The 15,982-nt window shown below is 35.9% G+C and overlaps 1 protein-coding gene across 15 annotated transcripts in view; it reads right to left on the bottom strand.

Annotated features, from left to right (window-relative positions):
* Window positions 1–15,982, bottom strand: part of MYCBP2 (MYC binding protein 2) — a 205,796-nt gene that overhangs the window by 115,132 nt on the left and 74,682 nt on the right. For 14 of the 15 annotated variants that reach the window (XM_048967518.1, XM_048967527.1, XM_048967539.1 and 11 more), the window contains exons 18-23: window positions 15,742–15,849; window positions 9,374–9,493; window positions 8,837–8,918; window positions 2,641–2,758; window positions 1,062–1,266; window positions 530–683 (exon numbers count right to left, since the gene is read on the bottom strand). In XM_048967518.1, the coding sequence (XP_048823475.1) occupies window positions 530–683; window positions 1,062–1,266; window positions 2,641–2,758; window positions 8,837–8,918; window positions 9,374–9,493; window positions 15,742–15,849 (787 nt within the window). The remainder of the gene's footprint in view (window positions 1–529; window positions 684–1,061; window positions 1,267–2,640; window positions 2,759–8,836; window positions 8,919–9,373; window positions 9,494–15,741; window positions 15,850–15,982) is intronic. The other variant, XM_048967573.1, reaches the window with a different exon arrangement.

Below are 15,982 nucleotides of genomic sequence, written 5' to 3'. Positions count from 1 at the left end.
CTCAGACACTCCTGGGAATGTGCACAATACAGGACTACAGTCATTTGGGAAACTTCACAGGTACTGAAGAATTATGCCTAGCAAATATGCATGTTTCAGTGTTAAGTGGCAATTAAATTCTCATGTCTTGATCTTGGATAAAGACATCCAAAGTAGAATGTAGGTAGCCCACAGACACAATTTAAAGATCTTTTAAAGACATAAATCTACATGACAATATCTTCTCCAGATAGTGCAGACTAGCTTGTTCCCTGCTTTCCTCCAACTTTAAGAGACTATTCTGTCTTGCCCAAGTTTTCCAGTGATACTTGAATGAAAATGATTCAAAAAAGAACAGAAATTGAAAAATTAAAATAATTTATTTTGGGCTTAGTTGAACATATCATCCAAAAAAAGTTAAATAAGATGCATGAAAGAGTAAAAATTGCTTTTAGTTTACTAGGTAAATGAATATCATCAAATTTCCAACCTTCCAAAACACTTTCTAAAGCACTTTTTAAAGACTTTTAGAGCTATAATCCACACTTGCCTCCAAATAACATCATAGACAGGATCCAGACACACACCAGAACCTTGAAGGTCTTCCTGCTCAGAATCATTGAATGTTTTGCAACTGCCATCTACTTTGTTTATCAGAAGACACTTAAAAGGAGGAGGTTCTGATATTGAAGCTGGTACCAAACCTGGATCAGGGAGCAAAAGGAAAAAAAAAAAAAAAAGACTCTACTAATTGCATGTCATTTTCTGTGCACAAAGCATTAACACACATAGTAGTGACGAAGAAATACTTCTAACAGCAAAAAAATGAAACCACATTAAGATTGCAAGAAAATCTATGAAGTACAAAAAAAATCCACAGATTTTTGTGCTCTTTTTTCTAATAAAATTAATTACCTAAAGTAGCTAGCATTACCATTTGCATTATATGTAGAAGGTAAAAATATTTTAATTCCCTTAATTCACTTTTTCAGCTTGTTACTCCTCTATTGTTTGTATGACTGAATATGATCTTTCTCTAAAAATTCTGTAATTGTAATAAAATATTCTAGGAGAGTTCTTGCCTATTATATGCCTGCTTGCAAATATCTCTGATGTAGCAAGCACATGAGAATTAATGAGAGCTTCATCAATCCGGAGGAAAGTCTGGTCTCCACTTGCTCCAATCCATGTTGCTTTGCGTCCATATTTAGAACCAATATTAGGCATAGGTGCTGGTTTCGCATTCCAGTAGGGCATATCCAGAATTGGTCTACCAAGCTGACCTTTCTATAGAGAGAATGCAAAAATTAGTACTTAATAGTGAGTCTCAAAGATGAACAAGTTAAACAGCTTGTAAGCCATCTGGAAGAGAGAGTTTACTGAAAAAGTACCTTCAGAAAATGATGTCTACTCTAAGAAAACCTCTATACATTTAAACAGAAGTTTTTGACAAATGCTTTCCTCCCTTTTCAGTTAGGTTTTTCAATTATTTAATGAGAACATAATCAATTAAGACCAGAAGTTTTGTCCACTTTTTTAAAATTACGTGTTATTTTTGAAGAGAATGTACTATTTACCTAAGAAACATCAGAAATTTATCAAAGTCAAACAGAGAATGAAAAATAATTTCTGTTATGCTAATGTATGTAATGCAGCTTGTGGTCATAGAATGGCTTGGGTTGGAATGATAAAGATCATCCAGTTCGAATCTTCCTGCTGTAGGCAAGGATGCCACAAACTAGATCAGGCTGCCCAGGGCCCCATTCATTCTGGCCTTGAGCAAGGGATGGGGCACCCACAGCTCCTCTGAGCAACCTGTTCCAGCACCTCAACACTTTCTAATGAATATATATGCTTTGACACATATTACTCATGCTCTTTTTTCTGCTTATTTGCATGTCAAATGAATACAGTCTTAAATAGTATGCTCATTTTCAGTAAATATTTCTATAATAAAATGAATGTACTGATACTATTGTTGATCCTTCTAAGTAGCTGTACTTGTAAAGCCCAACTTTTTCATCTGTACATGTCTTATTTCTACTGATGCTTACCTTCAGTCATAACTAAAACCAAATTAATAAATAAAACATTGATACAGAATTATTTTCAAAACCATTTCTTGAAAATCTCAATATTGAAAAAAATTATATTTTGCTTTCATTTCTCTCAATTTTTGCCTATTTAGAAATTGTTTATCAATTTTTCACTTGAAACAGGCACTGTGTGCTATAAGAGAATACATCGAACTATACATAAGCAAAATTAGTGAAGATATTTACAAGTAATGGGCTTGAGCTTCTCTGACTTTATAAGGCTTTCAGTGAACTTTCAAGCACTGCAGCAGAAAGAGCAGACATAGAACAAGTAGTCTAAATATGGCATCAAAGCTTGAGAAAACTTGTCCATCTTATGAAGCAACTCAATTTTAAATACCAACAGTCTATAGAATATTAAAATATCAGTAATAACTTGCACCATGCTCTTCAAATCACATCAACATTAGAAGCCCCATTTTCAAATATGAGACATAAATTAAAAAACATGCAGCATCCTTGAGTTGTTCTGTGTTTGCATTATAAGCAAACAATTTTGAAAGGTCTTTGAACAATACATTGATCATAAGCTTATTTCCAAAAGTAAACATCATTATTTCCTTACTGAGAAACTTCCAAATGTGAAAACCTGGCCATCCATTAAGAGAATAGCTGTATGGTTGCTTCCCGCAGTAACTTGTGTACTAGGACCTGGTAATGCTTGCACCAAAGTAGGACATCCCCTATATCAAAATAAATTGATGTTTCAATACATAATTACTCAACATTTAGTATATTAGTATTACTAGGATTTCACTAACTAAAATATATTCACTGTGTTTACACACCATATGGTACCAATATCAAGCAATAAATTACTTATTAAATGAACAGGATCTCAAAAAATGTATCAGATATTTGAATCTGTGCCCTCTTGATACAAGGAATCAGATCAGGTACCCTTTTCAATTAAACATAGGAATAAAAATAGTTAATCTATATTATTGCAGGATTACATTAATGCTACTGTGGTTACAGTAATATGCGCATACAGACATATAAAATATACAGCAATGAATTGTAGCATTAAGCAAATTCTGTAGTGAGGATATGATATTGGTTAAGCACTTAACAAAACTGATTTATGAAGCAATCAAAGCCACATGTGGCTGGTACTCTAGTACAGTTATCAGAAGCAGTACTAATATGGCTTTCCTGAGGTAGAGAATTACAAAGCAAAGAGAAAGTCTACCCACCTCCGGCAACTTTTTAATGGAGAGTAAGTCATTAAAAAACTGCTCTTCATCAAATTCATAGACTTGAGAAAGAACAATCCTCTCCAAACTGTTTTGCAGAAGAAAGATCTGGACAAGTCTACTATTTATGCCTCTCAAATATGGACAGGTATAATAAAATCAATTTCCCATTTCAATAAAATGAAGGGGAAAAAAAAATCAGTAGTACAAGCAAGAAGCAAGAAAGAAAAATAGCAGTGATTACTCAGAATAGAAATAGAAGAAGACAAAAGAATGAATTGTGAGATACAACTACAATTTTTTATCTAAGCTACAATAAAATAGATTCAAAGGAGCCTGGAAGAACTGTATTAAAATCGGAGACCTATAATGAATGTCTATCTACAGTAGACATCAAAAGTACTTTAGACTTAGAATGAATGTGAATTTAACAAACAAGTGACTCTGGAACAACTCCCTGTTTGGGAATCTTGGCCCTAGAGAGCAGCAGTACTGTAGTAACTTACTTCTAAGCACACATTTTCCAAAGCTAGTTTAGCTAAAATAAGAACAGGTTGTCCTGTTCTGGAATAAAAAATCATCAGCCTAGCAATTGTTTAGCAGATGTTGTGCAAGAAGATGCGTTATCTGTGTGTTTTTCTTTTGGCTAAGATGCAGGCAAAACCAAAGTAAAGAAAGGAGAAGGAAGGAGAGAAACTGAATTCTAAGAGAAAGGAAAATGTAGACACATGGAAATGCAGAAAGTGTGTGAAGAATGGATAATGACCTGAAAGAGAGAGAATGTACCTAGAAATAATTAATTCCTTTGTGGAAAATATCGCTTGCATTGAATGGAGATGAAGAAAATGAAAAGCAGCATAGAATTTGTTAGAGGATGCACAACACAACAATTATAAACTCAGAAGACTTTGTTGGCCTAAAACCACGAGAGTTTGGATGCCAATAATACAATACACAAATACAGGGAGCTAAGTTTAGCAGCAGTAATGACAAAACATTTTAAAATCTTTGAGAAAGCTCAAAAAGACACCAAACCAGAAAAAAAATAATCTAATTAAAAACAAATATAAAAGCATTCTTGTTAGAAGGAAATTCCCATGGAAGATTTTTTTAAACTTTCAAAAATGTGAATGCATTTTTTTCTCCCCTTATCATTGTAAAAGCTGTAGGTATATAACCATAAATGTGAACATAAAAGATTCAAGAGCCAGAAGCTACAAGTTTCCTTCAGCTTTCTTGCAGTACAAACCCCATGATGACTTTAATACTCTCAGAGGGTTATGGGTAGACTGTATGAGAGACATGAAAAATTTCAAGGAATAAGAGTTGCTTCTCACTCCAAGTGCATGTTTCTGTAAATCCTATTGTAGAGATGGCCAGAAAGGTTTTTGGCCTTCTAATTTCACAATATCATATCTATTCCAATAATTAAATCCAATAATTTGCTTAGTTGCAGCAGAGCAAAAGTGAAGAAGCTATTAACATAGGCACATTTAGCATGTTATTCTTATACAGCCCTTCTATTAAGACAGCTCAGCTTCTGAAATGATGTATCTACAATGGAAATGATCAGGAAAATTCTAAGGCAATTAACTACATCAAAAATACAGTAAAACTGCAGAACATTAATAATTTTCTCTTCATAGAAGGAGGAAATAACTGGTAAAATACAGTAACTAGACTTAAGTCACTTACACAGAGTTTAGAATCTGTGATACAACTGAGTATTTTCCTATCCCATGGAAACTCAACAGAGAACATCTGCATGTAGACAATTAGGAGTGTGGGAGACCTTTGTCAAGAGTTTTGACAAGTAGGCTTTCTACATTTGAGAATTATTCTTCTCAGATGGTGATGAAAAATGTGGTTCTGGATACAATACAGGCAATGACACAGGCAAACTCAACTATATACACTGCAACCTGAGAGAGATCTCTTAGGGTAACATCAGATTGCTGAGTGAAAAAACAGCAGATACCCATACCTCAGGTAACTCAAGATTTCACAGAACACCCAAATACAATTCTAGCTACCCACAGAAACCCTCCTCTGTCCTGAAGGGTAAGCATTTCTGGCAGCAGATTTGGTTCTGAAAATATATCCCACAGTAGCTGTTTGAACGATTGCTGTCCACGGTACTTGCCCAGCCAGAGCTGGCTGTGAAGTGCAATAGAGTTTCACTTGGGGTTGCTGACCGTGGTGCTGTAAATTCAGGTTCTCCGTGGGCTGTTACTGTGCAGTGTGTCAAAGGAAAACAGAAAAACTCAATTACAGGCAGAGTTGGACAGTGCAGGGGTAAGAAGGTGGAGATTTTTAGATTTTAGACATAACTGAATGTTAGTGGAAATATGTAAATAAGATCTGCACGCCACCACTGAAGCAAATTAATCAGACAAGGCACTTAGAAATAGAGCCTTATGCAACATGTTCTGAAAATATTAATAGGGCACAACCTTTACACTTTGTCTATAAACAGAACATAGACAGCAGTCCATGGAAGGTATGCTCAATTAATTCTGCCTTTTTATTATTGACCCTTTGGAAACAAAGATATACGAGTACTGTCCTACTTCAGTGGTCTTATTACTGGAATTTTACTTCCATGTCATGTGCTTGTTAAAGTAGTGCTGAAATCAACAGCTGGAATAAGAAACGCAGGCAAAGTTTGAACAGTAAGCTTTAAGTCAGTGCTTCTTGAAAGAAGCAGAAACAAGAAACAACCCCTCTGCTTACCCAAATACAAGATGTACTATTGTTTTACCAAGAGTAGATATCGCAAAGTGTTTCTTGCTTCCACTGAGCTTCTATTCACCCACTTAGTAACTACTTCGAAGAGGGAATAAGAAGAGGCTATTAAATTCTTCATGGAGTGAATATCTCATCAACACCTACTGCTCAGATCTTTACAACAGAAAGTCTACTCAAATTAGTTTAATAACCCTAGTATGCTGATATGGAAAAAATGGTCTCCCAGGAACCAGATCATTTGCATCTGTAAGTGATCCATCTGTGAATGATGCAAGTTTTAGTTGGAGAAAAAAAACTAACACTACCTTGTGCATGCTGCTTACTCCTCCATACTATTTCTAGTAATAGTTCAGTAATTCAGTTGTAGTAATAAGTTTATTGAGAACCATGTCATGCTGCTCATCTGCTTGTTTTGTTGGCTTGTGAACATACAGAATTGTCTGAAATCTTTCTAGGGCATGTAATATGCCTCATTCTTACTGAAGTGGCAGGAAGAATTTGTAGTGTTTACCACAGTCTAAAGCAGGAGTTCAGAATCATCATAATAAAGAGAAAGATATGTCTGGACACGTGTGCAGAATTCAAAACAGTTAAACATTTACAAGACTCACTACTTAATCTTTATGCTACAAATCAGAAGTTTCTGAAAGGATACGTCATCAGTTGCTGCCCAGAAACTTACATCATTACATTATCTGGTAATGAAGATGGCTGACTCAGATGAAAATGACAACTGCTGCAAGTGTCCTGTCAGTTCTTGTTTCTGGGGGCGCCATATATTAGCTAAGCTATCTATATTGTATGTCCTCATTTTTTTTTCCCTTTTTTTCCCTCTCCTGGAAACACAGTAGATGATCAGTTCTTTAATTCAGAAGACGATGGTCTTCCTGAGGTCAATACAGGCAATGTGACACACTGCATGACTGACATAACACTGACCTGGCTGGAGCTGGCCATCTGAGCACCAGTGCGTCCCAACTGAGGTGGAACTCTGCATAAGGATTCCCTGTTTCCTTTTCTGAATCCCTTACTGTGAGGACAGAGGAGTGATCTCTACTTAAAAGCTGGAAAAAGAAGTACATCAATGAGGAAATCATCATCTGAATGATGGTGCTAGACAGCAATATAGTACTTATAGCCAGTTCTCATGCATAGGACATATGCCCAGTTTCTTCAAGGCTTTTTTCAGACACTGTCTGGGATATCCTGTAGAATGATACAAAGCTCAGTGCCAAGCTGCTTGTACCTTCTCAGCTTCTAGAAAAGGTCAGGTACTATCCTCTGACATAGGATGTTTCACGTTCTCTTCTAGGATTTCATCTAGAAAAACATCCAGTTTCCACCTAGTTTCTGTCTAAATAAGCAGCAAATGTGATGTTTACTGCATGGAATTCTAACAAATAGGGCAGATAGTCCTGATATCCTCAAAAAAATCCAAGTGACTTCATCAGTCGGAAATGGGACATAATTATCAGTAGAAATGCCGCTTATTATTATATCTCTTTATCTTTAAAAGAGCATCTAACCTTATTCTAGTAATGACTTGAAGTGCGTACTAAAGTAGCTGTAGCCTCAAGTATGCATGAATTTTCAGGAACTAAAAGGAGTATTTATTTGTGATATGGCTCTATCATAGTCAGAAACATAGACTGCATTCACCAATCCAGTGCAGACTGAGTAAGGGTAACAGTTTAAAGAATACCAATAGGCACAGCAACCAATGCAAAGTAATGTTTCCAGTAAACTTTCATCCTTCCTTCCCTCTCTACCTTTGTTTAGTGAATACAATTAAAATTTTAAGATGAAGATGATTTATCCAGAAACTTGACAAAAGAAATGATTAGGAAGTCTCAAAAGAGATTAGGAGGACAGATGTACAAGCAATTTCATCTCACTACTACAAGAGAAACAAGAGAACTGAAGACAGATCATGGATGCTGCACTCTATATGCCTTTTTCATAAGGATACTAGGCATTACTGAACAGAAACAAATCCTCAGTGATTCCTGCTATTCAAAATCTCATCTACAGAATGCATGCACGTAAAGAACAACACTTCTGAATTTCTTTTTACAGTAGTAAACTGATTGTCAACTTGTGTGAGCAGATGAGATATTAAGGGTGAGAATTCAGCTTTCCATTATAGCCACCTGTATGTAGTTGTCTGTGCTGTCGCTGTAGTCAATGGAGATCAAGTCAATATATTTTACAGTTACTGAGCATATCTGAAGTAGATAAGCAGCATCTGGTTAGTCAAATAGCGCTCAGACTCTGTTGACTTCTTTTATTTCCACTGACCACAAAAACCCACAAGTCACTTTCGTGCTATAAGCATATACAAAATGCAACTGAAACTCATACATACAGACTTACTTTTGAAGATTAATTATAAACAAAAAGGAGTAACAAAAAGAATAATAAGTGAATTACTGCTAGTAAAGTAAGAGAAGCATATTAATCTAAGTTTACAATATTTTCCAGACATAATGAAACCTTAAAGATATTTCAATGTAATTCTCTCTTGTATGCACAGAGATTCAAACAGAAAAAGCATTTTAAACCCAATTATCAAAGCTACGCATACAAGCCTTCATGTATTAAACAAATTACCTGCACAGAACAACAGTATGGTTACTACTAACAGTCTATCTACCCAGAAAGTTTATGGAGAATAAATGCAAAATGAGAGTTCATAAACCTAATTTGGACAATATATGAGTTTTCCCAGTTCCTAGCTAGAGAGTAACAGAAAAATTTAGCCACTCTTTAAACAGTAGCACAGCAATATGCAATCTTGTCTTGTAATCATCAGCTTACCTGGAATTAACATCACCATGTCCAAGTTGCCCATGCTGTCCATATCCAAATGTGTAAACATCACCATTCTCCATCAAAATCACTGAAAACAAACAAATAAAAACACCAGTATTTTTCAGAGATATCCACGCTAACGTGCATCAATGCCAGTTAGTCTTTCTGAGCAGCACAGTTAACAATCCCTACTAAACAGGATCTTCCACAATCCACCACAGCTAGTATCACTACAGAGGTATGCAGATGTGCCATGTAGATGTTATAAAATGGCTTAAAAATTTCTATATTCCTTAAAAGCTTATATAAAATACTATGTACGATATTCCTAGTCTCTTGCACTGTCGGAGGACAGTGTATTAGGCTAGAAAATAATACTGCAACCTTTTTCAACACCTCCATGTATATCCTCATTGAACATTAAACAGAAAGTAGTGAAAACATGTATCAGAAAGTTAAAAACAAAAATAAACAAACAAACAAAAAAAAAAAACAAAAACAAAAACCACCACCACAAAACCCCATAAATTTATTTATTTTTACCTGAATGGTGAAATCCACAACTGACTTGTACAGCTCGCAGCTCACAGTCAAAGCGAACAGCCCCTGGTGGATAGGTTGTAATTTTGCTTGCATCCTTCTCACCTCTTTCTCCACTTCCGTCTATAAACAAAACTTGTAATTATATCCTGTGTCTTCTAAAAACGTTATGTTAGAAGAAAGAATGAGAATAGTAAGCAACCACCCCCGCCATTTGTAAGATATGAGAGGAACTCACAGAATATTGAAAGAAACAGCTCAAGACAAAGGATCAAAGTAGATGTGAAAGATTACAGAAACTCTACTCCTAAACAATCTGCTGCATCAAAGTTACACACATAAAAGGAAAATAACACATCCTCTAAAGCAGAAACTTCCAAAGAGCAGACAAGAACAATGAGCAAAACAGGACACTGAAATAACTTCAGAATTTTTGCTTAATAACCATCACTTTTGTTATTCAAGGAAATAATATTATCAATTACACAGAAAGCACTGTAACTGACCATGGTAAGTATAGCCTGGTCTCATTTATTCAGTATTTGTTAACAATTTTACTTAACTCCAACCTGGCCATATAGCCCTTGTTTTACATAACTAACTCTCTGATACTATGTGATGAGTATGCCTAACAACACTGACATACCCACTACTACTATGGCTGATGCATTTCTAGACATACTGTGGTTTCTTTCATAAAGAATGAAGTGTGCTATTGGTTCCCATAGTCAAACAGTCTTGCATCAGATAAAAGTACAGAAGTGACAAATAATTGGTTTACGAGCATCTTGAAAGCCACTCTCCTTCAGAAAACAATATAAAAGTCTGCTAACAATTAGACACAGGGTCACAAAGGAAACTGGTTTCATAGTACTAGCAGAAAAAAAACAACATGACAGAAAGCACGTTCATCACCATTAAAACATCAATATCTGCAAAAAAAGCTGGCAATAAAAACTCTAAAGAAAGTGCATTTTCATATTGAAAAATATCATATGACTACAGTATACATGCACACATTACCCAAATGAGCTAGTAAACACCTGTAACTACTGTTCTTTTGCAAAATCCTTTTAAATTAAAAAAGTTTCTCTAGAAAGAGGAGAAAAATGAATGAACACGTATAATAGCTACAGCCAAGAAATTCTACTATTGATTCTGTGGTAAATTCTGACCAGCTACTGCTTCATTAAAAATTCTGATATAGGGAAACAACTGCTGTTAAAAGCATTCAAGGTGCAGTTAATTTGTAATTCCCAAACTGTTTCCTAAAGAATTATTAGTGGAAATGGAAACAATGAGCACTACATTACTTAAAAACTTGCCATATTTTACTTAAAATATAACCCAGTTTATATATATATATTGCCAATGATTCATCCAAAGTAATTTCAGCATATTAAAAAAAAAGTTTTAACGAATCCTACTATTCTTAAAAAGAAAAAAGAAGTCATGACTGTGCACAGAAGTTCCACATATTTTGCATCTGCAAAGAAACTGCACACACAGGTATTAAGTAATACTTTTAAGGAACTAGCTCTCATAGAGTAGTAGTAACTTTTTATGCCTATTTTTGTATTAAACGCTATATGCCTATAAATTCAGGGACGATTCTAAGGGCTAATACTGCCACCAGAAAAATGTGTTCAGTAAGCAACCTACTTACTGCCTCCTCATTTCACACCACGTTTTCAAACAGGAACAGTGCAAAGTGAAAAGTTCTTGGAGTTTATCTGTGGCACCTTCTCTCTCCTCCTGCTATCACTGATGACAATAATAACTATAAGCTCCTGTGCAAATGCACTTGAACAGTCATTTGCCAGGAATGCACACAGCCAATAAGCATGTGATGGGACAGCATGTGCTTCATTCAATGAAACTAGCTAGACACACTGCATGTTTCCTATAACATGGTAGTATTAAATACTGTTGTGCAAGATGTAGAGAAAATAACCTATTTTGTATCTCCTTATCAAAGAAATACATCTATTTTAAAGGATAAAGATACACCGAGTAGGCATTTTTGAGTTCCAAAGGAGAATCTTCTCCACTGTGAAACTTACTCAGAAGTTCCCTTGGCTAATATTACTATTACAAAAAAAAAAAAAAAAAATGCATAACCTCCCAGTATATTTCGGGAATTAAGAAAAGTCATCCCTCTCAGAAGGGTAAAAAAATAATAATCAAGTCCACTGAATTCCTGATTGGTAGCTACAGAGGTTGAGTGAAAACTAGTATGTAGAATCTCAAGTGCATGACATTTCTGAAACTGTGTTAATGAACTTGCACTCTAATTACAAATTAAATAAAAATTCCATTCTGAATTTTTGCACCACTACTGGCACGAATTTTGTTAGGTGTTTTTCTCCAGTAAGTGTTCAAACTACTACATCCTTATCCCTAAACTGTTAAAAAATAAATTACAGTGAAATTTTCTTCAACAATTTTGTATCAGCGTTTACAAAATCATTTATACATAACTTTTTCCATCCATAGAAGTTCACCTCCTTCTAGCTCTACCCTTTTGACAGTATTTGTTTTTGTTTTCATATGTCTTTAGAATTGTGTATATGTATATACATTCAAATTTCTAAATATTTTTATTTATTTAAGTATCACTGCTCCCAAATACAGGGAAAAAAAGGAGAATTTGCTACAAACCTCAACTGACTCGAGAAACTCACTTCAACTTCCACTCAACATACAGACTTCTGAAAACTATAGTTTATCTTTGTTACTTAAGATTCCCAAAGATGAAGTCTCAAGAGTCTGGAGAGACAGAGTGGGAAGTATTGTGGTTTAACCACAGCACTCAGAGCCACACAACCATTTGCTCACCCCCTCCCTACCGGAAAGGGATAAGGGAAAGAACTGAAAACAAAACAGAACTTGTGGGTTGAGATAAAAACTATTTACTATGACAGAAGAGGAAGAAGGAACTGCCTGCCACCAGATGCTCTGCCAGCAACGCACCATCTCACCCCCTGTTTACTGACATCCAGTCAATCCTCGAGCAGCAGACAGCTCAGGCCAACAGCCCACATCTTTACAGCCTTTCACATGGTGTCAGTGGTATGGAACAACCCTTGGACTAACTCATCCACCTGTCCTGGCTCCACCCCATCCCCTGCCCTGTTCCATCACGGCAGCAGCCCTTCCCTGACAACTGGCCCAGCCTGGCTCAGTGCACCCATCACTCAGCAATAACTAAACATCAGTGAGCTATCAGTACTGTTTCAGCTGAAACAAGGACAAGAAGTCACTACCTTGTTGAAAAATGAGAATGAAGGACAAGCAGATTCTTAGTTTCAAAGTATTCCATGACTACCAAAGAATACGGTATCTACTCCTTCCAGCTGAATTAGTGATGGAGATGCAGAAATAGATCAGAAAGTTTATGATGATGCTTAATATACAGTTTTGGTAATAAGAAAAATTTTGATACAAATACTCTAAAAATGTGAAATGAGTAGATGGCAATGGCAAGTTTTCCATAAAATAAGTGAATTCATGATGAATCACAGAATCATAGAATGGCTTGAGTTGGAAGGGACCTCCAAGGATCATCAAGTTCAAACACCCCTGCCACAGGCAGGGCCACCAACCTCCAGATCTAGTACTAGATCAGGTTGTCTAGGGTCCCATCCAACCTTGAACACCTCCAGAGATGGGGCATCCGCAGCCTCTCAAGGCAGCCCTTCCCAGCACCTCACCACTCTCTCTGAATAACTTCCCCTGACATCCAATCTAAACCTTCACTCCTTCATCTTAAAATCATTCCTACTGGTCTTATCACTATCTACCTGAGTAAAGAGTTGATTTCTCTCCTTTTTATAATCTCCTTTTAAATACTGGAAAGCTGGAATGAGGTCTCACAGTCCTTCTCTTCTCAGGGCTAAACAAGCCCAGCTCCATCAGCCTGTCTTTGTGGGGAAGTGCTCCAAATCTCTGATCATCCTCATGGCCCTCCTCTAGACTCTCTCCAACAACTCCATATCTTTTGTGTACTGGGGGCTCCACACTTGGACACAGTACTCCAGATGGGGCCTCACGAGGGCAGAGTAGAGAGGGACAATCACCTCCCTGCTCCTGCTGGCCATCTCTCTTCTAATGGAGCCCAGGATATCATTTGGCCTTCCAAGCTGCAAGAGCACACTGCTGGTTCATGTTCAGTTTTTCACCAGGGCCCACAGGTACTTCTCCACAGGACAATGAAACTATATAAATTGTTAAGAGAGCATTTCAAAAGAGTTCCCCAAAGAAAAGCCATTTAAATTTGGTAATATACCAATGTTCAAGATCCAAATTAGACCACAATTGTCAGCCCTGAAGCAGCTGTTCATGTTCAATTTTAAATAAATATCATTAAGGAAAAGTTCTACAGCTGCAGACTGGGAAGCAGCAATAGGCAATTTTAGTACTGTGCTCTTCAGTACCATCAGTTGAAATGATTTTTCTCAGTCAGAAAATCTTTAAGGTCTGGTTGAAGTGAATTGTAGCAAGACCACTTTAAAAGAAATGTCTGAAATTAAAATGCTGGCTTGGAAAATATCACATTCAAAAGTAAGATGAAAGAACATACTGATTTCAATGTCATAATGTCCTTTTCCTAAAATTAACATCTCTGGCTCAGATTGCTTGAGATTACTGATTTTATCTTGTGTATACTAAGAGAAGCAAATGAGGAATGTCTTTTAAGATGTGGTATGTCTCTTCTGCTTTTAGTGATTCCACTATTTTGATAGCAACTTCACAAATTTTTTATTTTCCCTTGAGAGGTCCTCTAGAAGTCAGGGGAGATTTCTAGTTTATAGTGGAATTTATGGTCTTCTTTAGGGGAGCCATCTTCCGAAAGCTCTCAATGTTTACTTGTAAAGACATTACATGAGACAAATCTCCCTTACCTGTTTAGCATGAAGTAGAAAGAACTAAGTGGTCAATTCTATGGAGCATGCCTGTCAGAAGGTTTCATTACAATACAGGCCTTTGCACTGTGCTAGCTAGCTCCCAAGAAATAATGCCAACCTCAAATTGAGACTAATGCACAAAACCTCTAATAAGGATATATGTGAGATATATACCCAGAGCTAAAGGGAGCTCCAACTAATAAAATATACCATAAAAGAACAGACATTGGTAGAACAAATATACTCTGCTATGCACTACCCTGTAGAGTCAAGGTTTTGCAAGCAGTACAACTAGTAGAAGTACCTACTTCAAGAAAAGTGGTTATTACATAACTGCCACTGACAGCAGGTTATGTGTGTTTTGTCTTTCAGCATGAAATTTCTATCAGTGGGATTAAGATTGGTATTTTTAAATTAGGGTAAAGTAATTGATGTTCAGATTTTATATAGTAGACTGAAAAGATATGCAAAAACAAAGGATCAAATTCTGCTTTCATTTCCCTAAAATAGACTTGAGATAATTTCCTGAACTGGTACCTTCGTAATTAGATAGACCACATTCACGCACTAAGTCATATCCAGAAAGGCTTCAAACTGTCATACAAATTATTTGCATATGTGCAAACAACTACTTTCCATTAATTCAACTGAAAAGTCATTCTAACAATTTAGCTCTTCTTTAAAAAAAAAAAAAAAAAATTGAAACATTCTAGACCCCCACCATTTTAGAACTTCCTGTTTAAGATCGCATCTGTAATCTAGACTTTAAGTATATATTCTTTGTCTATAAATACACATGCATTTATATATAGATACAGATACATGCAGACACTTGAATACAGTCCATGTTCCAAAATTATTTTTAATGAGTTGGCCTTCCAGACAAATGGAAGTGCCATTAATGCCAAAAACATCTCCTTTCTTAAATTCTGAAAAAAGTGCAATTTCAAATATCTTGTTTCGTTAAAAAAAAGTCTTGTTAATAGATGGCTTAACAATGAAAAACTTTAGGCTAGAATTAAAAACTCAAGTTGATAGGTTACAGGAATCACCCCAGTTATATCGCACAAGTTCAAAAACAAAAAGAAAAAACACCAACCACAGTGCAAATGTGACAGTTGAGACACAGGAAGGTGTTAAAGTTTCCTACAGTAAACTTTAAGAACTTTAGGAATGAGATAGCTTCAGAAATGAGAGAAGACCCAGAAAAACAACACATTTTTCAGTAAAAAAATAGAAAAAGCAAAGGAAAACAAAGATGATGCAGACTACCAAACATTTACAATTTTTAAAAAAAGTCAACATACAAATGTGTTCTCTTTCTCCTCAGGTAACAAAATACTAACAAGAAGAAAGGCAGAAGCCATATTTTGCATTTCTTTGAGAAGAGAGATTGAGTGCATGGAAGAGGTAAGGTGGGAGTATCAGCTTTTTCCACCCTCGCCAATAAGGAAGACCAAATACCTTTGTGCTTGTCCCGCTTAGGCTTTAGCTGTGCTGGATGGGGTCTGATTCTGGCTAGAGCCTGTTCTCGATGGTTCATAAAAATAGGACCAGGAAATACAAGGGGGCCTGAGGAGAAACATTTTGCACATGCATAGGAAAGCTCACAAAATGAAAACAGTGTGTTAAACAAAACTCAAATTAAAATCAATAGAAAAAATATATATAATAAATTTGTTTACCTAAATTCAGAAGGAAGTGA

The sequence above is a fragment of the Lagopus muta genome, chromosome 1 (genome assembly GCF_023343835.1).
Source record: "Lagopus muta isolate bLagMut1 chromosome 1, bLagMut1 primary, whole genome shotgun sequence".
Taxonomy (NCBI): domain Eukaryota; kingdom Metazoa; phylum Chordata; class Aves; order Galliformes; family Phasianidae; genus Lagopus; species Lagopus muta.
Note: the sequence above shows the minus strand (reverse complement) of the source record. Positions and strands in the feature narration are given on the sequence as shown.